General features: G+C 26.6%; 1 protein-coding gene across 5 annotated transcripts in view; it reads left to right on the forward strand.

The window, feature by feature from the left end:
• Positions 1-24488, forward strand: part of LOC107453277 (ethanolamine kinase 1) — a 30968-nt gene extending 6480 nt beyond the window's left edge. For 3 of the 5 annotated variants that reach the window (XM_043047942.2, XM_043047941.2, XM_043047944.2), the window contains exons 2-9: positions 3834-4006; positions 8204-8463; positions 8588-8731; positions 11541-11683; positions 15217-15300; positions 18900-19063; positions 20305-20378; positions 22039-23667. In XM_043047942.2, coding sequence (XP_042903876.1) covers positions 3869-4006; positions 8204-8463; positions 8588-8731; positions 11541-11683; positions 15217-15300; positions 18900-19063; positions 20305-20378; positions 22039-22135 — 1104 coding nt within the window. In that variant the 5' untranslated portion in view covers positions 3834-3868 and the 3' untranslated portion in view covers positions 22136-23667. Of the gene's footprint in view, positions 1-1992; positions 2288-3833; positions 4007-8203; positions 8464-8587; positions 8732-11540; positions 11684-15216; positions 15301-18899; positions 19064-20304; positions 20379-22038 lie in introns of those variants that run through there. The other 2 variants (XM_043047940.2, XM_071182063.1) reach the window with 2 other exon arrangements.
• Positions 24489-26585: the final 2097 nt, after the last annotated feature.

Genomic DNA, 26585 nt, shown 5'->3' on the forward strand with positions numbered 1-26585 from the left:
ACTTTAAACAACCTACTTATTACTTTACACGAACCTGGTAGTTTTGCAGGTCTATTACTCAATTTTTCTAGGTTTTGTCAAAAAAATGTTATAAATATCCTAATGTATTTCTCCATAATCCACGAAAAACGTTCTCAAATATAATTAATTATTTGATATTTTTTTACACTGAAACATTAAACAACCTTAAAAGATTCAATAGTTAATCTATAGATTATTTTCTTAAAATTAATCTTCAGACTTCTGTTTATTTTTTTTAGCTTGAATAAATCTTTTCATTTGATGTTAAATAATTTTTGCACAACTTGACCCAACGTGTTTTATTAGCTAATGTGCATGTTTGTTCCTTGGGTTTTAACAGCCCTGGAAAAATCAAAACATATTTATTAACAGGAAATTTAAATTTCTTGTAACGAAATTTTGAAGAAGACAATGATAATACTTACAAATTCTTTATTACAAACTTATGAATATGCAACATAGGAAAACATAACAAAACATGTAATTAAATTATTAATTTACTGAATTGAAATATAATTTATAATAAATTTAAATTTACAAAATATCACAAATCGTTACAATTCCAAAATTTATTCAACTTGAATAATTTATAAATTAAATTGATTTTTAACAGTCCTATATGATTGCAGCTTACCATTCCTTTGGCATAATCCTACTACAATCATAAGATCAGTTTTTTGTTTCATTTCGAGAGATAGTTTACCTAATATTTCTAATGATAAATATTCATTTAAAAAATTTTCTGCTCTGTTCATGCAGCTGAGTTATTAGGTCTGGTCTACATTGTTTGAATTCTTCCCATTGTTTAGTATCTTTGACTAATGAGAAATTCTTAGACATAAATTCTAAAGCATAAGACTGTAATGCTTTACATTCATAAAAGCATTCAAAAACATTTTCAACAGTTAGCGAACGTTTAATGTAATTAATAGCTATAATTTTTAACTCATTCAAACAAAACCTGTCAGCTGCACTAAGAAGATCATATGTTGATTGGAAAGTCGTTAAATCAGTTTTACCAGAATAAATATATAAAAGAACAGCTTTCATAACAGTAGGTTCAAGGTCATTAATACTAAGTTTTGAATCATTAGGAGTGTTTCCTAGCATTTCAGCAAATACAGAACTTCTGGCTGAAAGAATATTTTTATGAGCAGGAAATACCTCCAAACCACATCTTATTATGACATCTGAAAATCTCTGATTGCAACACAACTGACTGAAATCAGTGGATAGCATATCAAAAGTTGAAGAATTCCCGTATTCATGAAAATAAATTTCTCCCGTAATCTGAATTTTTTTCATACTATTAAACATTTCTGGAATAAAATGTTCCAAACGGCCTATTAGTGTAGTATTTGAACCATGAAATGTGTTAACACATTTTGTTATGAGTTTAGTACCAGGATTACTAAATTGAAGTTTAACTCTAATCCTCATACCAGTAACAGCTTTCTTTCGCTCTATCGCGTAAATAACACCATCTAATTTCCTGCGAGGTTTCTTAGATATTTTAAAACACCAGAAATCATTACAAACGTAACCTAATTTTTTATTTAACCATTGATTAGGTAGAAGATCGGATGAGTTTATAACCCAATCAATTTGAATTTTAAATTGCATTTCGAAAGAAATGTTCACTAACACTAAAATGTATCAGATATTCACTTCTAAGTAAGATTTCTGCACGAAATTGACTATCAATATCGTTTGCTTGTTTATGTTTTGTTTTCTCGATCTTTTCCAGCAGAAAAAGATGACTTCCGACTAACTTTTTTTGTTTAAATAATACTCTGTTTCTTTTTAATCTTCGTTTTTTTTCAGAAAGTTGTTATTCGAAAATTTTTTATATAAATTTTCAAAATTAATTCATTCTTAACATTAATTATTTAAATGCTACATTTGAAAGAAAATGAGACAGTGCAAACCAAAATAATGGTAATAGTGAAAATCTGAAACTGGCAATAACATGATTCTTTTCTGCGCGCAGCCGTGATTTTGCCGGATTTTCTTCAATAAAAACAGCTAAATAAATAAATTTACTGTACAATTTCGTATTGTAATAAAACCACTATTACCACTGATTAATTTTATTATAGTTGCCTTTCAGTGTACATACGACTGATGAGAAGCGTCAAATCTAATAGGTTATAAAATTTTGTAAAACGTTTTTCTTGATTAAAAATTTTACATTTCGTGAATTATTTTTATTAAAAGTATTATTTGTGTACCTTGACTTTAAAGAATACTTGGCTTTTATTTAAACGTAAACATTTTTTTATGAAGCTGTTTCTTCATGCTCGCTACTTGTTTTTATGCTTCTTACAATTGTGATGTGCCTCAATTGATTTGCTTGTGTTGATTTACGTTTGCTTGGGTGCCTTATGTTTTTGTGCATGTTTCTGCGTAGTTTTTTTATATATATAAATGTAGATTTAACACTGATCAATGTATTTTTCTTTTCTGTAAATTGTTAATATTAGTGATTTTGTATTAAAATTATGTTACTCACTTATGGAGGCTTAAACCCATCTCTCATGTGTGCAATGTATTATCTGAGTTCAAAACCTGCATAATATCTTGAAGTACAAGTCCTAAAATTGTTTAATATTTCTGTTGGTCTCAAATAGGATTTGAATACCAATGACAAAATAAAAATTTTGAAGGTAAGGTATCGAAATTAGCACTTTTCCCTCTATTTTCTGTTGGAAAAACAGCAAAAAAAAGTTTCTAAAAATTTTTGTTATTATCCGTCAAGTAGAGCTATCCTAAGGATTTAGCAAACATGGCATTTGTTCCGAGCCATACATTTCTAGGACTCTACAGGGCTCTGTGCCAGATAGTTTTTTTTTTTCAATTGAAAATGAAGAATGTATAAATGTTTAGTTATACATTAAAAATGAAATTCAAACGGAAAATTGTAAAGGTTTATTTCATAATTGAGGCAAAATTATTTCTGGGTCTGAAATGTTCATTTTCCTAGAAGTACTGCAGAGATAAAGCACATATAAAGGGTCCATGACAACTCAGCTAGCAAATAAAAATTATAAAAGCAGAAAAAAAACAACCTAAAATGGCTATTTTAAGCTTGTAAGAATTGAAGAAAATTTTTTATGAGCAATTTTAGACACTCTTAACTGTTTAGACCATCCCATCTCCATTATCTTCTTCTGATTTGTAAAATATTATTCTGATTCATATTTCATTGATACATGAAATGTTCTTTATATTTATTTATTATCTACATTTAATTGAATTGGAAGTATTTAATTTTTTTTTTATAAAGTATAACTACTCGCCATGGAATTTTTTTATGTTTAGTTTTAATTGATCAATTTATTTCAAATTATTTTAAATTTTGGTCTTTTTAAGTTCTCAATAGTGAATGATTGAAAAAAAGAATTGGTTTTAGGAAAAGAAAATCATTAATATATAGATGAATAAAATGTTTGTAATAAATAAAAGTAGCAATTTATAAAATTGAGGTGGATAGTTTAAAAGCTATAAAAAATTCTTAAATATTTTTTGGTTCTGTATCTGTAAACTGTTAATTGTTATTAACAAAAATATAGTTGAAAAGTTTTTTTTTGGAAAAATTAATAAGTTGGAATAGAATAACGCTGTGCACTTGAATGAAACAGGCTTTACCTACTTATTAAGAGACTTAATTTATGTAGAAATTTTGTAATTTTCTTTTTTTTTTAATAAATTGCATATATACATATATGGTTGTAAAAACTGTAACATAATTCTATTATCTTATATTTTATAAAATTTATATTTAATTTGAAATGTTAATATTTGTTTTACAGGTAGTTCACATTGTCTAATCTGTTCATGTTATAAAATGCCAACTAATGCGAATGGGACGATTAATAGGTTGGACATTGCTATTTCTAATGATTCATTCTCTTCGTTATGCTCAGGTGCCATTAAAGTTATAAGCATGATCAAGAATTGGAAACCTGATAACATAGCTTTTGAAGTAAGATTTTTCATTAATACAGTACAGAACCCGTTATCCAGAAATCAGATAACCCAAAAACCAAAACGAAATTCGATAAATTTTCCCGCCATTTTTTAAAAAAATAATTTTTTTTCCTCATAAGATTTTAGGATTTTTCATTCTTTTTTGAAAGATGTTTACCTTACCATCATTTTGGAAATAATCATTAGTGTATTACTTCATCTTTTTTTCTCCTGTTTAAGATTATTTCCAAATATTTTTTTTTAGTTGGGTTTAACAATAAAAAAAAACGGCTTTTTGTAGCGATTCAGAAAACCGAAAAAATCAGTTATCTGGAATAACGATGGTCCCGATTGTTCCGGATAATCGGTTCCCTACTGTACTCATTTTCTTAAAAGGTTTTCCTGTTGTTACACTTGCAAGGAAGTGTTTCTTGCCATATTTTTTCAAAATTTTTTACTTGTATATAATATTTAAAAACTTTAATTTTGATCTGGTTGAGAATATGTTTGTTTTGAATAATGCAGATAATATTTACTACCGTTTAGCGTTACCTTCACAAATTCATCTTTAGGAAAAATGGTAGTTTCACTAAATACTTAATAGGGCAAACCTAACCAGTTGCTCATACCATAATCAAAGCAAGCTTTTTTTAGCTGAGTTTTTTAAAATGAAACAAGGGGGTTCTCCCTTTGAAACTTTACAGAAAGTCAAAATTCGAACATTATTATGAACATTCGAACATTATCTTAAACACTATTGTAAATTTATTCTAACAGACCTTTATTTTTTATGAAATTTTTTTTCTCTGTGTAACTTTTCTCTGTATGACTTAGTCGAAAATGTTCTCATAATGAAAATAACTTTTAGTGCTAGTACTGTTAAATGCATGTTTTATTAAATTCAAGTTGAAATTTAACTGAGGATAATAAATTTTATGGAATTTTAAAATTGGATGCAATTTTAAGCCCATAATTTTATAATAGCAAAATAACCTTTTTTTATGGGGAAAAATATACAGAAATTTACCTGTCATAAATGATTTTTATTTGAAGTGACAATTTTTCTTACTTTAATATATTTTTTTGTTTCTTTTTTTATTTTGATTTTTGTACATGATTATTAATTTAGAAGCATTTCTGCATGTTTATTAAATGCATGTTATGCTTAGAAAACAAATATTTATTTTTATTTTTCATTTATTACAAAAGCAAAATGTGTGTTAAAGATAAAAGTTGATAATTCTTTGTACATTGTATGGCATATAAAGAATTCATAAATTGAAAAATACAAGTGAACGTACTATGTGCAAACAAAAAGTAAATGTATTTCATTTCATAAATGTTTACAATGCTTCTAAAAATTCCTTTCTTTGCAAATTATGTGTTTATTTATAATTTTAATCTAATCATATAACTTATTATGCTTTACTACGAATCATTTCAGTAACTTTATAATTGTGCAATTCATTACATTTAGAAGGCATAAAAATGTCTGAAATAGTTATTCTCATATCCATTTCTTTTATTAATCCCTCTCTTAATAATTAAGCAATATTTTTCATGTAATATATCTTATGTTTTGGTATGCATGTTGCAGTGGCGTAGCGAGCTTAACTCGCGTCCGGGGCACAATACCCTTTTAGCGCCCCCCATTAAAAAACCATATAATATTATATGCAAAATATAGTCGCAAATTAATAAATAAATAAAGTAAAATAAATAAAATCATAGACTCAAGCTAGGCTTTAAATTTGAGACGCAAAATGTAGTTGAGAGAACAAGATTAGATTTTGAAATGTATATGATCATCTAGTATTAGTTCAAAAGATACCTATTATTTATTTTACATATTTATAAAGAAATATTTTAAAAACACGCAGTTTTAAAACAATAAAAAAGTAAATATTTATTATCTCTTAGGGGATACATATGTTTAATAATCATGTGATTATAATACATTAATAAAACTTATTACTATCTCTAAATTTTCCGTGCTTTTGATGAAGCAAATGTATCAATAATATCATCAAAATTGTTCATTTAAAATTTTTCTCTTTCCACACTTAAAAATGCTAGGTCACTTTGGCGATCTGTCAAAATTAATTTTAATTTGCTGAATGAATGTTCGCAGCTAGTAATTGATACTGAGATAGTCAGGAGTATTTGAAATGCCGCTCTCAGATTTGGAAAAACATCTTCTCCATTCGAGATTGATTATAAAAGTAAGAAATTCTAATGGAGTTTTAGGTTTAATTTCTTTTCATCTGCGGAGTAACATTTTGCTGTCACATATTTTGATAAAAAGTTCTATTACATTGAAATCTGTATTATAAAATTCACCCAGATTTTAAATTTTTTTTTCAAGGTCGTTATCAACATTATCCTTGTTTAATAAATTTTCAACGTCTAGTAGAAATCCAAATTTGAAATTATGGTCACTTAATCGTGTACACATTTCTTGTTGGAGACGATCAAGAGTGCTTTTCATAACGCGAGAAATTTCACTTTCTGCGGAAAGACCACCATAGCCAATTCTCCAGGCACGTATTGTTGTATCCATANAAACGTTCTCATAATGAAAATAACTTTTAGTGCTAGTACTGTTAAATGCATGTTTTTATCAAATTCAAGTTGAAATTTAACTAAGGACAATAAATTTTATGGAATTTTAAAATTGGATGCAATTTTAAGCCCATAATTTTACAATAGCAAAATAACTTTTTATGGAGAAAAATATACAGAAATTTACCTGTCATAAATGATTTTTATTTGAAGTGATAGTTTTTGAAAATATTTTCTTACTTAACTATATTTTTTTTGTTTATTTTGAATTTTGTGCATAATTATTAATTTAGAAGCATTTCTGCTTGTTTATTAAAACTTAAATTATGAACATGGAATGCTTAGAAAATGCTTTTATTTTTATTTTTCATTTATTACAAAAGTCAAATGTGTGTTAAAGATAAAAGTTGATAATTCTTTGTACATTGCATGGCATATAAAGAATTTATATAAATTGAAAAATATTAGTGAATGTACTATGTGCAAACAAAAAGTGAATGTATTTCATTTCATAAATGTTTACTATGCTTCTAAAAATTCCATTCATTACAAATTATGTGTTTATTTATAATTGTAATCTAATCATGTAACTTATGCTTTACTATGAATCATTTCACTAACTTTATAATTATGCAATTCATTACATTTAGAAAGCATGAAAATGTCTGAAATAGTTACTCTCATATCCATTTCTTTTATTAATCCCTCTCTTAATAATTAAGCAATATTTTTCATGTAATATATCTTATGTTTTGGTATGCATGTTGAATATACTTGAAAAAAAAAAAAAACTTGGCAATATTGAATCTATTCATGAAAAAACCATGCTGATCCTAAGGTACTATATCCTTCCTATATTATTTAAATTTCCTCCATTATATCCTTTTTGTGTATGGATCAGATATAATTTGTAACCCAATTTTGTTTGATTTTATTATTTAAGGTGAGTATGAATTAAGTGTAGTAAAAGTGCAACCTTATCTGGTTCTTGTTCTCATGTTTTCAATATAAATGTAAACAGTGACAATCTCGAGCTCCATACCTGCTCTAGTTCCGGTTAGAAAGTTTGCAACTGCTTAGTACAGTTTATTTTGCGAGGCGATTTTTTTAAACGGATAATTTTGTTTTCAATAATGGAAGTAAAAGAGATAATTTCTGAGCTCAAATCTGCCGTATTTCATAAGATATTGATGTTTTTAAGTAATTCTGGTGAGTATGAAGTGAAAATTTGTTTTAGTTATTTATAATAGATATATTATTAAAAAGGTGGCTTGGTTGCTAGATTTTGATTAACTCGCTTTTTTGGCAGTCCTGATTTGACCTTTCCATTTATTCATTACTATTTGTTCTTGTTGAACGCTGTGTACCATCTTATGTTACTTACATTTAACATTATAAACACAAGTAATAAGTAATCAAATACCACGTTTTCGAGAATCTCAAAACACAATGATCACATTGTGAGCCAAATGGCTTTAAAATACACAGGAGACAGTAACCTGGAAATATAGGCGATATGGAGCTAGCAGCGTTCCCTAGTGTTGAAAACACCATCCATTAATTTTTACTTTCATTTAATTTTCTGAGTTACATATTTTTTTTAATCTTATTTTATTTCAGTTTTAAATTAACTTGGTATTATTTTTTTTAGCTTTTTAAAGATGGTATTACTAACCACTTGGTTAAATGCTACCTCAAAGATGACCCAGATCAGGCTGTACTAATTCGTGTCTATGGTGAAAAGACAGAATTGTTTATTGATCGTGACTTGGAAGTGAGGAATATGCAAATGATGTGTGAAGCTGGATTGTGTGCTCCATTACATTGTGCCTTTACTAATGGTTTGTGTTACGGTTTTTCTCCCGGCGAAGTGCTTGATACTAAAATGGTGCGAGATCCTCACATATCTAGGTAAGTTTTTCCCTCTTGTTCTCAACAATGCTTTTGGGCAGACATTGTTAAAATATTTCTTCTTTGTAAGTAAGAAATAAGTAGATTTTCTTCATGTGCTTATTTTAAAATATGTTTGTTTTAGGTTGATTGCTGAAAGATTAGCCAAAATGCATAGTGTTAAGTCCAGTATTAATGGTTTGATTCCCCAGCCTTCACTTTTTCCTATTATGTATAAATATCTTCAACTTATACCAGTCTCATTCCCTGATCCAGTGAAAGATGAAAGGTATTTGGTTTTACTCAATGAAATTTATGAATATTACTATTATCTAAAATTTTAAATGGGATATCTTTTTTATTGAGCTTGTGCTGAATGTATATTGTGATGAATTTTTCTCAATATTTATCACTAATTTGTTTGTTTTTATACTTGATTTCCCTTATTTTTTATGTATTTATATGTTTTAGTGATAAAAAATAAAATAAAATAAAAAATGTTCAAAATCAGTTTTGTGTGATTAAACATTAGACTTAAAAAGATGTAAAATAATTTTTAATAAATGTTAGTGTTAGTTTCATTTGATGTTTGAACTTTGTAGAGATCAAATATTCTCTTCATCTGCTTTGGTCTCGTCTTTTAACCCCTTCTCTGTCAACGTCCCATCTCGTGCTTTCAATGTTTTTGTGCCCGAATGGTCGGTTTTGCATGCCATGCAATGCAGAGAAAAAGTCCATAATTGAAATTGGATTCTTTGTTACTTACTTGACTTGTCTCTTCAAATCTAATGATTATTTTTGTATTTCTCAATATTGCTAAGAGATAGCGTAACCAGTCCCAAGTTCTTCACAATTCTTTGCTGTGAGATTTCCCGCCTTGAATTGAAATCAAAATAATTTTGTACTTTCTGTAATTTGGCTTTCATTAATGTTACCGTTGCGTGAAATTTGTAATAAATTATTTCAGTTTTGTTATAGGTGTGATTTTTTACGTTTTGATGCCTAAGACTGATTGTAAAGTTGTTTTAACGGTAGGATTGGAAAATTGTTTCCAAAAATATTTTTGACCTAATGTTGATAGTTATTTTATTATTGAAATTAAGTAAAAAATATTTAACACCTTAAAGCAATAAGATTAATAAATATGTTATCACAGTGTATTTTTTAAGATAGAACTTGGGTGCATTACAAATATTGGAGATCAGTAGTCGGGACATCACATATATCACCACCACTAGGTACAGCAAAAAACTTATTGCTGACAAAAATATTTTTAATTTTTGAAATTAGGATAGAACATGGTTATATTAAATTTAAAAAAAAAAATCTGACTGAGAAGGGATCAAAAGGGAAAGCTGAGGAGGAATAGTTTAGACTCGTTGAAGGACAAGTTTAATGTTTCCAATTGAGATACTACATTTCCACAGGAGTTTAATGATGTGGAAACTGCAAGATTTCATTAATTGAAAAATTTCTATAAACTGTCACATTGTAGGATGATATTTACGGTATGTTCCAGCTCACATCTCAGGCCAATATAGCTAACAAAGATGACAAGAGGCTTTTTGAATTGCAAATTTTGGAGTCTCAATTTTTTCAGTAATGTATTTGAGAGTTACATAGAACAGATGACATTTTATGTGTAACCTATGTTGAGCCAGTTTTGGAAAACAAAATTCATACTAAAATCATGTTTGAGCTCTAAAAGGATAAGAAATTAAGATGGGAAAAAAAAATGGTTCTGCATTAGTCGTCGGTCTCCCTTTAAAGATGAAAAGGTTCTTTTAAGGGTGAGTAATGACGCACTTGACTGTTAGACTGAATTTTCTCTTTATTTACTATTCATCCTAAAACAAACCCTACCTTAGGCTCTTCTATGGTGTCAGAGCATGACTTGACTATTTCTTTTTTTAACATCCTGAGTTAGTTTGGATAAGGATATAAGATAAGGATAAGCTGGGATCACGCCAGTATGCCGACAATTGTTGCCAAATGTTGTACAAACGCATGGACGATGAATTTGTCGCCTTAAATATATTTGGTAATTTATAAAATGGTAAAATGCAACGAAAAATATTAAAAAACTTTATCGAAAAACATGATATAAATTTTATTCTATATATTGCACATTAATGTTAATACCATAAAATATAATATAATTTTTCATCGAATTTGATGCATTAAAAAAGAAATTGAACTACTTTTATTGTTGTATGCATGGTATGAAATTCAAATGCCTGGTATTAAAATAGAATAACTAAAAGTGCTTGGTGCAAATCTTTTTAAACATTGAAATTTCAAATTTACATATTGTGCTTTACATACATTTTTTTCTTCTAAAGTTTGTCTACCATATTATGTTTTGTACCACTAAGTGAATACCTAGGTGTTCTTATTGGACCACTAAATTTTCATTGTTGGTGTGAACTCTAAGGATAAGCCAATGTAAGATTAATGCGATTCCATTTATAATAAAGTTGAAACAATAGAATCGATATAATATTAAATATTTTTAAACAATTATTTACTTTATTTCTAGTCATAATGAAAGAACGACCTAGTGTGTTCATTGCATTAAAGAAAGAAGAAAAAAAGAAAGATATTGTTTAGGAACAGAACTGTGATCTACATTACATAAGCTGCTACTATATTATTTTGAATTTTGTTATAGTTGATTGTCACAATTATATGAATAATATTTAATTTTAATAACTTTACAAATAAATATGTATCGATTATTTTTGCTAGTGATTGATTTTGTATCACTTTTTTACTAGAAAAGTAAAAAATATGTTTAGTTTCATTTTTCCACCTGACTTGTACTAATAAGCAAAAAGATCTGAAGTCTTATTATTATGTATTTACAATAACTTAAAGCTATAATTTAAATAGAACTCACAAAGTCTCACACAAGGATAAAAATTTTATTGAAGTTCATTTAGAAATACTTACGTTTTCTTACACAATGATCAAGATGGTTGTGTTAACATCAGTTTTCATTCTCATCTTTATCTGCATTTTTTAATAAATTTTTTCTTGTAATGTTATTTAAATGAAAATATAAATTAATGTTTCATACATTATTATGTTTGTATTAGGTTTAAGAGCTGCATTCCTTCAAAGGAAGTTCTGGAAGAGGAAGTTAGTTCATTGAAGGAGCATTTAATGACACTGGGATCTCCTGTTGTGTTTTGCCATAATGATCTGCTGTTAAAAAATGTGATTTTTAATGAGGAAAAAGGTATTATTTTTTAAATTTAAGTCCATGTTTTTTTTATTTTTTATCTGTAATTAAATTTGACTGTATAAACATTTAGTACAGTAAATTTTAACTGTTTATAAGCACATTTTATTGCTATTTATAGGTAGAATGTGCAACAGTTTAATGTTTTTTTGGAATAAATTGTAATTATAATTGCAATTTTATATTAATAAATTAAAAGGAAATATGTTTACATGAAGCAGAAACAAAATAGCTAATTTTATTTTTAAGAAAACCTTAACCTTTATTTTTAAAATTCAAGCCATATTTTTTAATTACCTCATCATCTGTAAATTATGTAACTGATGTAGTTCTATATACCTATACCTATAACATCTCACAAGCAATCATAAATTTAGTCCTTCCTAATTTCTTAATTTGAATCTTCGTAGTTTAAAAATGTTTGTCTGTAATGAAAAATCTTATGCTAATTTTGCTTTTTAAGAAGTCATAACAATGACTAAAAGAGTAGTTTTCTGTACTTTCTATCTGTTAAAATTATGGGTTCAAATGTCACTTATTTATTTAGAGGGAAAAGTTAGAGCAGTAAAGAATAAAGCATTTTATGTAAATATTTTTTTTTTTTTTTGTAATTACTCATGGTTGTTGTGGTTTTTCATAAGCTAAGGGAAATAAATCTTTGTTGGTTTTTATAAGGAAAAAAAAGTTAGAACTTTTTTTCTCTAAACCTTTCAAGTTAAATATTTGAATAAAGCTAACACAAGAAGTGTAAGAAACAATCAATGAAGAACATTTTTTTCCTTCCACTTTTACTATGTTTTCTTTTTAAAAATTATTTCTTCATTTAGTAAAATGGTTAGATTTTATTTATTTGTTTAAAATTATCTATGATAAGTATTTGCTTAAAATTACATTTATGTAGTTCTGATAGTTGTAATTAATTTATTGTATTTAATTTTGCTAGCAATCCTGCACTATTTATTCAGTGTTGTCATGTAAAACTTAGAATAAATCTTGTTGCTTGAGTTTTTCTAATAAAACCTAGGATTTTTACAACCTATTGTTCAATGGAAGAATATTGTACTGTCTAATAACTAGGTCGCTGGTTCTTATAAACAAATAACAATTTTATCATTACGAAACAATTACAAGATCCAAAATGAAACATTGAACACACGATAGGTTCGAATGCCCTTATTTTCGAAAGCAAGCAGTTCAGGATGGTTTGCACCCCATTTGTGCAAGTTAATTTTTCCTCGTTTCATCAATTCTACAAGTTGAGACTGAAGAAGTTTAGTCCCTTCGATTGTGGATTCACCCGAAAGAACGTCGTCTATATAGAAATCATTTAGAACAACTGAAGATGCTAGAGGTAAGTGGTTGCATTCATCAAGAGCTAGTTGTTTCAGTGTACGAGTAGCCAAATAAGGAGCGTTTGATGTACCATAAGTAACCGTATTTAACTGATATGTTTCCACAGAAGAATCGAAACTATTCTTCCACAAAATTCGAAGATATCTTCGTTGTAACGGATTTATTTGAATCATTCTATACATTTTCTGGACATCTGCAGTAAATGCATATCGATGTTTCCGAAAGCGAACCATAATCGAAAATAAGTCTTGTTGCGGTATTTTACCCTTTAAGAGAATGTCATTCAACGACAAACCTGACGTCGTAGGCATCGATGCGTTAAATACAACGCGTAACTTCGTGCTACTCTTTTCTGGTTTATACACAGAATGGTGAGGGATAACATAACAGTCATTATTATTTTTTGCATCTTCNAATCCTAAATTTTTTAAAGCTCTAATGTTTTTATTTATGACATCGATTAAACGTCTGAGATCTATAGATGATTCACGAATTATTTTTTCGAATTCTAAAATAGATTTAAGGTGAATGTTTACCATAATTCTTTTATTTTCGAATCTATTTTTTAATGCTTTAAACAACGATTCAAAGGTATCTTCTGGTGTTTCTAACAACTTAGCTTCATTTCTCAATGCGGCATGAAGATAATGCAATTTTTGTACATCAGACAAATCTTTATTATTTGTTACAATGTTATCGAATTCTATTTTAAACATATTCCATTCCTCATATTTACCATTAAATAGCGGAAGTGGAATTTCAGGTAGCTTAATTTTACAAACATTAGTTTTGTTTTCTAATGAATAACTAGTGTTTTCTGATGAATTACTAGCATCATCTATTAATAATTGATTAAAGCTTACCTCTAGCTCTTCTATGCGAGTATCCAATTCTATTAACGAGTTTTCGATGTCTGTCATGTCCTCGTCTTCCGGTACAGAAGTGTAATAATCCGATCTGAGTTCTTCTATAGTACTGGATATCTTTTCAAGGGCCTTTAGTTTTGTTTCTAATTTTATTTTAGTCCAAATAACTGTACCATCAGTTATGGCACTTTCTAAACGAGTCAGTTGCGCTTTAAGCGAACCTTTTTTTCTATTTAACGCTACTATTGTAGCCATTCTAAAGTATTATTTTGCAGATGCAACGAACGAAATAACGAAATTCCCTGCGGTTTAAGGGCCAAAATGTAATATCTAATAACTAGGTCGCTGGTTCTTATAAACAAATAACAATTTTATTATTACGAAACAATTACAAAATCCAAAATGAAACATTGAACACACGATAGGTTCGAATGCTTCGAACGACAAACTACAACTACTTGTCAATTTCTTTTTAACTAGAGGGCGTTGCTCGCTACAACATAACAAGCTCAAACAAATATGTAAACTTAAAAAGCAAGTGGGAAGTTTCTGTATGTTTTTTATGAGTTATTTTTGATACATCAACATTTTCTAAGTCTAGCAATTAGCAGTTTTTAATGAATAAGGAGAAAAAAACCTTTATTTAGAATATCAGATTGTAAACAAAGAAGAAAGCAATGAAAATATAATAATGAGAATAAAGTGAATACAAAAACAAAGTACAAAAGCAAAATTAATACAAAATACATGAACTAATTGCAAAGGGTAATATAAATTTCAAAAAACCTACTTAAAAACATATTCCATTGCCAAAACCAAAAGCGGAAAATCAACACAAATAAACATCATGTCTCTACTTAATGCTTAATACTTACTTATTTTAACTTTTTCTAAATATAGCAATTTACAGTTTTTAATCAATAAAGAGAAAAAACCTCTTTATTTACATTTGTTTTTCAACATATTTAAGAAATTTTCTATGAAAACCTCCCTTAACTATATTAACTTGCTTTAATGCCTTTAACAATATAGTGATGGAATCTGTTTTCAATCTCTTTATTTATTATGCTTGTTGTGTTAACAGTTCGGATAAAATGCTTAGCGCTAAAATATTTGGGTTTAAAAACTAATCCAGAATTTTTTCACTGAGCTATTCTTTTCTTTGTCAAAATTTAAGAGTCCAAAATCTAAAATTTATTGAGAAAATGCAGAAATCTTTAAATTATTGATGTTTAATTAAACTATTTCTTCTTAAATAAATTTCTCATTCAATAATAAGTGGTACATTTTTGGATATTTATTTATTTACAGATGAAGTAACATTCATTGATTATGAATATGCTGATTATAGTTATCAAGCTCTAGATATTGGGAATCATTTTTGTGAATTTGCTGGTAATTATATTCTTTATTGATTTAAATATTGATGGTGATTGAAAGTTATCGAATGAAATTTTAGAATGTTATAGCTAAAACTTATATTTAAACTTTTTTTTTAAAAAAAAAACTTTTATAAAATATAAATTAAAGAATAAAAGTAATGAAAAAGGCAAAAATTTTTCATAACATAATCATTCTGAATTGTTTTTCCAAAGTGTCCATAGGTCGCGAAAATCATGTAATTTGAAAAAGTGTCATGAAAGTAATGAGAAAGTCATTAAATTTTTTCTTTTGAAATGCTTTCCATAGTGATAGCTCAAATTTGAAATTTGCATGTCATAATAACATATTAATGATAATTAAATTTAAAAAAATTATGGGAAAACGATAAAATGATAAATAACTGCTGAAAAACACATTTAGAAAACTGTGTGGTTTTATGATGGAATGGTTGTGAACCGAGTGGTTAAAGGTGATACTCCAAATTCAAAATTCGTGTGTTGTAATAACATATTAAAAACATCAACATTTGATAAGCTACATGGAAATGAGAATGATAATAACAGAAAATATTTTGAATGTGCAATAGAATGTGAACCTAGCTCATTGAAAGTGATTAGTCAAATTTTGAAACTCTCTTTTCATATTTATCCCCTCCGCTTAGGATCAAAATTATGATGGCATGTCTTCGGATCATCCTCTGGGATGTTTCCCAGACCGTCGCCAATAGCCCATTGTGCAGCTCTAGTGCGACGTAAATTAACAGTAACAACAACAACTCTTTTCATATTAAAAATATTGATTTTAAAAAAATAAAATACATGGAAATGGTTAAACAAATGATGTATAACCAGCAATAAAAGAGTCTGTAAGTGATGTAGATTTGCAATGAAATTGTTGTGAATTGATTGCCTCATATTAAAAACATCAATATTTAAGAAAGCATGTGTAAATGGCTAAAATGGAATTGATTACAAAAGAAAGGGGGGATTTACAATGGAACCCCCAGAAATCAGGTGTGTCAAAAAGTGAGTACTCAATTTTGTGTATCATAATATATTAAAAATATCCAAATTTAAAAAAGAAAAAAAATAAGTATAAAACTCTTGAAAAATGATAGTATAAGCATTACAAATTCGGAAATTATAAAATCGTCTCGAACTAAGCACATAAAGTATGATAACTCAAATTCGAAACTAGTGTCTCATAATAAAACCTCATTAAAAATTTTAGATTTTGTAAAACTATGTAGAAATGCATAAAAAACAATAAAAAAAACATAGATTTTTGAGGGAATTGAGAGAAATAGACATTTAATGTATCATGCACGTAATAACAATTGAAGGGCTTGTGCAAAGGGCTAACAACCAGTTTTTTTGTTGAAAAAAACAAAGAATTTTTCAGACTGATTAAAGAAGTTGAAATTTAGTTTATATGAAGAAATGAGTAGAAATTTAGTTTAAACGAAGCTTAATGTTCTAGCATAGGTAATTCAAAATAACTCAGTCTGAAATTGTCTCAATAAAAAAATTGAACATTTTCAAACTTTTTGAAGAAGTAGAAAGTGATTGATAAGCTGACTTGATAAACAATAATAGTGTAAATACCAAGTTAAAGGAAACTTTTTGTTCCGGATTTCTCCTAATGCTTTGTCACGATGATAAAACCGTAGCTGAGAATAAGTTGAAAAAATCTAAACTGATTTTTTTTTCAACATCAGACACAAAATGTAAAAGCTTAAATTTGAATTATTGAGTAATACAATGCCTTTTTATGTAAATAATTGTATTGTGTTTTTGTTCTTTTTGAAAAAATTTATTGTAAGTTATTATTTTGTCTTCACTTGATATTTTTTTATTATGAGAAAAGCTGAAAAAGATATTTTAATTTAAAATTGTTAAATTATATTCTGAATATATTTTTAGACTTAGATGAATTTTTACTACCAAAATAGAATGCAGAATGTCAAATCGTATAGAAAAATAACAATACTTGAAAAATTTGTTATATATTATTATACTATATGTTTATTTCAATAATGTATAATGCTTCAGAAAAGCGTGTCATCAACATTTCACATATTCACATGATTTTTTTATGTGAAAAGCTGAATAGGGGATTTTAATTTATAATTGTTTGATACTATACTGAATCTATTTTTAGACTTACATGAATTTTTACTGCCAAATGGCCCTGTGCAGAATGTCTAATTGCATAGAAAAATAATAATAAATGAAAGATTTGCAACAAATTATTATTCAATATGTCTATTTGAATAATGTATAATGCTTCAGAAAAGCATGTCACTAACATTTCATACAATGAAATAGCAGTATATATGGTTAATGATTGGTTCATCAAAAATTTTGGTTCATCAAAAATTTGCTGTATTTAATATTTTACATTTGACATGAGTGAAAATGCATTCTGTAACATTTGTATAAATTGAATAATTGCTGTATAAAAAATATATAGAAAGCAAATTGTTATAAAAAAGGTCCTGAAGATATTTTTTGATGTAATGAATTCCCTCCCCCTCAGGAATCATGTATTGCGTATGTGTATAACACTTTTTTTACATGACTTTGGTAAATGCTTTTCCTATATTGTTAATATAATTCCTTTCTGTACTTAAAAATTACACTATGTTGCTAAATGCTTTTTTTATTTTTTAACATTATTCATATATGCTTTTTATTTTAAATACTAACCCCTTTCGAACTGTGATCACATTAGTGTGATTACTCAATTCTTTCTTCATAGTCCACAGTATCATATACGAAATGAGTCTGTCTTTAGTGGATTTGATTTCAATAATTCTAATATCTATTCCAATTATTTGATGTGAAAATGGTACCATTTTAATGAAAATTTTCCATGTTTCCATCCTCATTCAGTAATATATTTTGGACAAAAAATCTAATATTTGACATTACAAATAAAATAAATTAAAATTTTCTGTTCAAAAATTGTATGGCATCGATAAAATACGGTCTGGATTTACATTGAAATTTTCCTGAAATGCCTAGTCAGTGAATTTTTTTTCCTTTCTGAAATTACGTTGGAACTTTTTGTTTTCTGTGTTCTCTTCTTGTTTTCTTTGTGCTATTTTTTTTAAGGGTTCTATGTATTTGTAGCTCTGGCACAGTTAATAAAATTATGACTTCTTAACACCGCATTTTTTTTTTTTTTTTTTTTTTTTTTTTTTTTTTTTNTTTTTTTTTTTGTAATATATATCTGCTACTGTGATTAACCGAAATGAGTGGTTGTAGACTTCCACTGGTGAATATTGACAATCACCTGGTTGCTTTTTTAAATTTCCGAAATATATACTAGGTGTACTTAAGTGCCACTGCCTGGTATACATTCGCCCTGTATGTTTTTTTAAGGTTCAGTGCCACTGCCCAGTATACATTCACCCACTGTACCCTACATCAATGGTTTGTTTTAAGGTTCAGTGCCACTGCATTGTATACATTTGCACACTGTACCCTACATCAATGTTTTTTTTAATTTTTTTACAGTAATATAGTATCTAATGCTTAATGCCATTCCTACATTGTTCTTACACGTTTTTCATATATTAATATTGTTCTTGCATTTTTCTTAATTAGGGGTGGAAAAGTTTGAACCAACATTGTATCCTAATAAAGAGTTTCAGGTACGATTTTTGAAAGAATATTTAGTGGCTTGGCATCAAGCCAATGAATGGAGTCTTGATAATGTGACAGAAGAGACTGTGGAAGCACTTTATGTTCAAGTCAACAAATTTGCTCTGGTCAGTATTAGGACAAGTTATTCTATCTCCCATTTCAATTGTTAACATTTTAACAATATTTAATGACATAGCCTGATAGTGTTACTTCTGAAAGCTCCACACATTAAACACGTTAAATTCAGTATTGTCTAGAATTAATATAAACAAGTTTGCTATGCTGCGTGAAAAATCTGGGAAACCTGGATAGTCATGAAATTTGGAAAATTTCCAAAAGATCAAGGAATTTTACATTTTTGAGTCAAAATCTGGAAAAGTCGGAGAGCCTGATTTGGTGATGCGTGCAATGTTTGCACCAACATTTCTCAAGGAACACATTTCCTGTGCAAGAGCTTCTTTTTTCCCGCTTGGCATCAGTTAAAATAAAAGATATAAATGGCGAATATTCATTTTTTTGTGGTTCATTATATGTTTTGTCTTATGCATATACTGTCATTAGATTGAAATTTTTTTTAAATGTCTCTTAAAAATGAGGAAATTTTATTCTTCCATTTCAGTAGTACAAAGAGTTTTCTTTTTAGTTTCTAATTTAGCTCTTTAAACATTTCTGTTTAAATAAATGCCTACAATGTTAATTTTTTAAAAATTTTTTAGAATTATATATTTTAAATATGTTAATAATAGGTAAGTACTTTATTTATGTTTCACTAGAGCTGCACAATAGGCTATCAGCAATGATTGATACTGTAATAGAATTCATACTGCTATTACAATAACTATCAAAATTTATGCATATTCTATACAAAGCCGTTGCCTTTTTTTCATTCTTAGTATAATGAAAAGTAATTTAGGATATTTAAAATTCTTTATTTGTCATGTTTATTGACAAAGTGCTTAATTTATCTTTTATCTTCATTTTCAATGTACAGATCCAATATACAAATCATTTTATAATAAAATGTTATTAACTATTCTGCCGGGTAACTGGCATTTTAATAAATATTGTTATTTATAAATACTGTAACCTACATTGACAGTTGTTACCTCTTATACATTTAATTGAAAAATAATGTTATTAAAAATTTATGTTTATATTTTATTTTAAATAGCAATCTGTGTTAGCATTTGGTTTTCTATATTTATGTTAGCATTATATTGCACTGTGTAACTAATATTTGTTGACAAAATTAGCTACTTTAGAATACTTAGATTTTATTTCAAATTTGTTTCAAGTAACCCGTATTGATTTATAAAGATTGTTTTTCTGTATAATTTTATTTTTGCCTAATATGTTTTTATTCTAGGCTGCACATTTACTTTGGGGCCTTTGGGCATTGCTTCAATCAGCACATTCCACTCTTGATTTTGACTTTTTAGGGTAAGCAATAATTTTTGTATAACTAAGAACAGCATAAATTACACATAGGATATATAATGAATGCATAATTATTCTTATTTTTCTATGCAAGATTCTTTTTAAGTTAATTTTTAATCTTTTTTGAGAAAGAACTTAAACTTTAAATGCTTGAGTAAGGCATAATCAAGAAGATAGGGGCCTCCTGGTTGTTACTTTAAACGAAATTTACCTGTGTTTCATAATGAAGTGTTTATAAGTTATTTATAACTTAAATAAATTAGGATATACTGTTACAGGGTGCGTAGCGTTTTTAAAAAGTGCTTAACGGTGTTTATTTTTGTTTTTTAAAAGCCCTTAAAGGTGCTTTTTTCATTAGATGTTTTTCAAAAAGTGCTTAACTTTCCCTTTTTCAAAATGAAATTTTTCCTTTACCATGTTGATTTTTGTTTCGAATTATGCAAAAAGACGCAGTTCATATTGTTCTATTCAACCTCAATCTATTTGGCCTATTGTTAGTCCGTAGCGTATGAAAACATCATTCGTTTTACATGATTCAAAACTTTATGATTTTTGACAATTGTCAAAAACAATGCTATTTTTTTTTTACATGACGGTTAAAACAAGATAAAACCGTCAATTGTCAAAAACTTTCTAACCCTATACATAAAAATATTTTTTGAGTGCTTGAGAAGTGCTTAAAAGGTGCTTATTTTTTGTTGAATAATTTGTCTATGCACCCTGTATTAATAAATATTAAGCTAATATCTTTTTGTAATCATCCATTCATTCTAATAGACAATATTTAGGAAAACACAAAAAGAAATAATTTGTAACATTTAGAGGGGCCTCTCGAGCCTTGTAATAAAGTTGACAGTGTTTCTCTGTGTTATAAATTTATTAAAAAAAAATTTAAAAAACTCTTAAAATTCTATGAAGAAATATTTTAAACTATATGTATGTTTTTGCACAATTAGTATCTTTAGTACCAGAATTTTAAGATTTTCCACAGTTTTTAAGTGTATATTTAAGTTATAATGTGTATTTATTTTTTTATCTATCATAAATAAAAGTAGATGGCTGCACTAAAGGAATAACCACCAATTATATGATGTGGTGCAAATTACCTGCTGAAATTTTCCCTCTTTGTACTTTCTAAGTTTATAAGAATATTGTATAAAAATTATTGACTTAATAAAATTTTGGGACTATACTTTTGATTACTTATCCCCCCCCCTATCTATTCTAGTTAGTTTAATAAGAACTGGTTCACAAATTGTGTTTATGAAAATTTAATGTATTTATTTCCATTTAATGTAATTTCCAGGTTTGTGTTAATTATACATATCATAATTTATTAGATCATAATTTTATTTGAAAGATAATTATTTTTCTAAAGTTCAAGATTTTTGAGATTTTAATGTTGTGTGTAGTTTAGAAATAATTATTTAATTTAGAAATATTTTCTCAGTAACAAAAGAAGTATTTTCTCATTGACATAAAATATTTTAATTTAGCTATAAGTTATTTCATGATTAATAAAATGAGCTTTTTGTAATTGAGATAGTGTTAAAAATATTTTTTGAACTAGATGATAAATTTGAATGCTTTGTAATTTTTTTAAAAAAAAATCTATTTGGAAATTGCTAATCAATCTCACATTTATTTTTTCTTATTGTTACAGGTATGCTAAAGAGAGAATAGATGAATATTTTAATCAGAAACCTGAAATGTTTGCTCTAGAACTAAATCAATCGTGTCACCACAAATCAAATACCTGATTAATTCAAATCAATATATAAGTATATATTCATAATTGTACAATGCCTTGGTACTTGGGACTAATTTCTATTTTCATTTTCTGCAAATTTCATGTAGATATTTATATTGACAGATTTTATATGTACTATTTTCATAAAGTTCTTTGGATTTTATTTGGAGCTCTTATTGGCATAAATCCAACTTCATTTTTATGTATTGAAATATTAAAACTAGTCATTCTTTTATGTTAGCCATTTTTTTTAAATGTATGGAAATGACATTTTAATATGAAGTTTGTATTTATTTACATAAATATTACATGCTTAAATTTCAATTTGTACATGACAAATACAGTAAAATCTTCATTATTAGCATAACTATGAGTGCTTTATAGTTATGTTCCTAATCTTTTTAAAAAATATGCCTCCTGTTGGGAGAGGGACATTATTTTTTTTACCTTTGTTAGTTCCCAATGGTAAAGTTTTGTCAGTAAATACTAAGTTAATCATTTAAAAAAAGAGCTATTTCTGCAATGTGTATAATATTCAATTATCTGTTATTATCATTTCTAGGTCACTAAATATTATAATCAATGTCATTTAAAATGCAACAACACTCTTATTTTTATTTTGTGGGAAATTTTAAAAAATCTATTCAAGTTAAAAAGGTTCATTTTAAATGTATAATGACTGTAATTATGATTGTTTGACCACAAATTAACACACACACACATATTTATTATTTTAAAATGTGCAGAGATTCTGTTTTTGATGTACTCAAGTAACTAATATTTTTAATTTTTTTTTTGAATTATAAATTAAATAGAGTTTATTATAATTTTTTTAAAAAAAGTGGTTAAATTTATAATTACCATTTATTTGTCTTCCCATTAATATATAAATGACACATTTTCTAAATTAAATTTGTAGTCAATAGACAAATCAGAGATTCTATGATTATCTAGAATTAGGAGGGTTTACTGTAATATGGACAAATGAATGAAGTGCCAAGTTTGCCAGAAAATGAATGGTTTTGATTTATCCAAATTTCTTTTTCAAAAAAATTATAAAATTTGTGTTTTTATACTGTAGATTTTATACAATGTTGGATTTTTTTAAAATCATGTTTGGAGTTTTTGGTGCTCTAAAGTTGGTGAACTGTGCTTCTGTAAATTGTAAATTATTTCATCTGGTTGTGGACTGTTTTAATGTTACCAGTGTGTACCCTCTGTTTAAATGTTAAATAATTTGTGTATCTTAAATTATTAGATGAAGGAGCTAACATCTGAAGTAGGGATTCTATGTAATTGGGAAAACAGTAACATAATTGTGTTCTTCGTAATTGTGAAAAGCCAAATTTTTAAAGTTAGTGCGCATAATTGTTATTTTAAATTATTTATTTAATATATGCAGTAGAATTTTGATTATTTGAAGTAATTATGACCAAAAAAAAAACTTAGGATTATCAGAATGTTTAGTTTATAAAGATTCAAAATTCTAATTTCCCACTTCCATAAGTAAACACTGTAAATGGATGTAATATGATTTTAAAACTACTAAAATTTTTTTTAAAACTTCAGTAGTCATGATATTAACTTGAATGCAACTCTGTAGCAGTTATTTAAAATAGTCAACTAATATGGGAAATCAGAAAGCTAAGTTTATGAATGCTTAAAAGAGGGCAAAAGAGAAAGACAATGTTTATGTGTGTAAAAAAAAAAAATCTTCAGTATCAACTTTGGTATGCAAAATGTATTTGAATAAATTAAGTTTAAATAATTGAGATTCTACTGTATATATCCTAAAAATGTATTCTGTAACCCTTAACTGATTTTATTTATAATAACTATTCTTCAGTTACTTTAAAATTGTTTAAAAATGTCTTTTTGTTTACTGTGTTTAAAAAGCATTGTGTAGGAATATATAAAAGTAAGAAAGCCATGACTATTAAAAAGTAATTTTGTTTCTCGTAAAGCAACGAAACATAACTTAAAAACATTGAAAATTTAAAACTAAATTATTTAAACTCATAAAGTTGCTATAATTAACTCCATAACCACAGTAATATATTGGAAGCATATTATGGTTAGGGAGAGGTTAAGGCACTTGCAGGCACTGGAAAAACTTTTTTTTTTTCACTCTTAAAGTATTGTCTACTTCCTTAACAGGAATTGCATTATTTTATAAAATGAAATTACGAATATATATATTAAAATATGTAAACGATATTAAAAAGATAAAGGTCAGATAAGGCTAGTCAGATTATAAAGTAATAAATTTTACTTATTATGCTTTATTGTGTTAGTCATTTTGATAATAATTTTGTTATTGAATTCTGGTCAAAAATATTAATTTTTTTAAATTTTATTTATTTTTTTAAATTTTTTTAGTTGCATGTTAATTAAGTTTATTATTTTGAATTCTGGATTAAAATATTGAATGTGATTGGGTGTTTGAGAAATGAGCTTTGTGTTCCGTGAATATTTCCGTGTGTAATATTTTATTAGATATTTAAAAAAACTTATCAACTCTGAGTTTGTTTTTATTTTGAAATTTTAGGCAAAAATGTTATTTTTTGTTGGAATGGGGAAGTCTGGTTGGAAGAATGAGATCTGTGCTGTCGAAATTAGTGATAAAAATTTTAAAAGGATGAAAGATGTGTTTTGACTTTAATTAAAAAATTAAACTAATTCTTTCCTATTTTAAAAATTGTTTTAATGCACACTTATGTTTATTTCTATTTAAATATAACAATGTTGATTTTTTTAAAAAAAGAATTTCAGTTATTAGACAAAATTTAAAAAAAAAAATGCATTAGTCATTCTTTTGTAAAGTTATGTGTTCATTTTTTTTTGTTACATTAATTTATAAAGTTAGCCAAATATAGTGCAGATTTTCTGATTGAGAAAATTTTCATACAGGTGCGAAAAAATGTTTTCACTTTAAAAAGTGATTCTTGCCTTTTTTGAAATGATTTGCTCATTAGTTTGTACTTGCTTTTATTTTTATAAGACTGTTGATTTATTTTTACAAAACAAAAACTTCTTTTTTAATAAATATCAAACTAAAAAAAAAGTACCCTTTTTTGTCAAGTTACATACAGGTTCTCTGTCCATTAAAAGAATTATTCAACAGTATCTGATATTAATTTACTCTGAAATTTATTTAGAAGTACTGAATTTTATCAGGAATTGTGATAGCAATTTTACTTCTTATTTGCTGTTTCAACTTAGGATTGAAATAAATTAGCCAAAAGCATGCACTTTAACATTAAATTTGTGTTTGTTTGCTTTAAAGCTTTATTTAGAAGTATTTATTTTTATTATTAAATGTGATTGCCATTAGATTTCCTATTTGTATTTCAATTTTTGATGAATGTGGAGTTACTGAAAGTATGTACTTAAAAGTTTCAATTTGTATTGATTTATTTTTCTAAGAAGTACTTATCTGTTAAATAAAATGGGGTCATAGTTAAATTTCTTATTTGTTAAAAACTTGATATTGTTAAGTTATGGCAATTTTATTATCTTGACTGAAGAACTTTAATTTTTATCTTACATATTAAACTGTATATTTAAGCATATATTTTATGTGGTAATTATTTTGTTTAAGTTGAATTTGTTATTTTGATGGTAGATCAATATGAATTCAAATTGCTTTGATTTTACTATATGTGAACACATGTTTAATGGCAACTTTATTTCAATTGCTGACATATTTACTATGTCATTAAGTTCATATTGAAGTCAATAGTTTAATTACGTCAAGCATAATAAATCATATCGCGCTAGCTATGTTTGTTTCGACCACTTCTGCATGCAAATCTATATGTATATATATATATATATGAATATATTATATTTTTTTAATGCAGTTTTTAAAAGTATTATTTATTCTATTTTTCAACATTTAAAAAAAATTAGCATGAAAGTAAGTTTAAAGCATCTTGTGAAGGAAGTTTTTTCTATTTAAGTTTTCAAACAATTTTTCTTTAACACAACATTTAATTATGTGAAAAAATGTTTCGAACACCAGTTTGTTGAGTTTTCCGAGTTTCCAAGTGAAATTCTGTTTAGAATTTTTGTTGGTATATTTCTTTTAAAATTTAATGCAAATTTATTTTTGCATCACCAGTAGGCATGAAATATATTTAATAGCTTTAATTTTTTCATTAAGATTTTCATTTAGTTTTTGTAAAGCAATGAAATTATTAAAAAAAAAATCAAAGAAACAGTTACTTATGTAAAGGAATCAATATTTGTCTCGATATATATGTTTTTCTTTTTAAATTTCTTGTCTGAAAAATTTTCATAGCTCATGAAGAAAGTAATTTTAAATAAATAATTTGAAAGAATAATTTGAATATCTTGGCATTTGAATTTATGAGATATTTTGTTTTCACTTGTTTTTAAATTTAAAACAAGTTTACTTTTGCAACTTGGGACGACACAAAATCATTTTTAATATTTTC

The sequence above is a fragment of the Parasteatoda tepidariorum genome, chromosome 6 (assembly GCF_043381705.1).
Source record: "Parasteatoda tepidariorum isolate YZ-2023 chromosome 6, CAS_Ptep_4.0, whole genome shotgun sequence".
Classification (NCBI taxonomy): domain Eukaryota; kingdom Metazoa; phylum Arthropoda; class Arachnida; order Araneae; family Theridiidae; genus Parasteatoda; species Parasteatoda tepidariorum.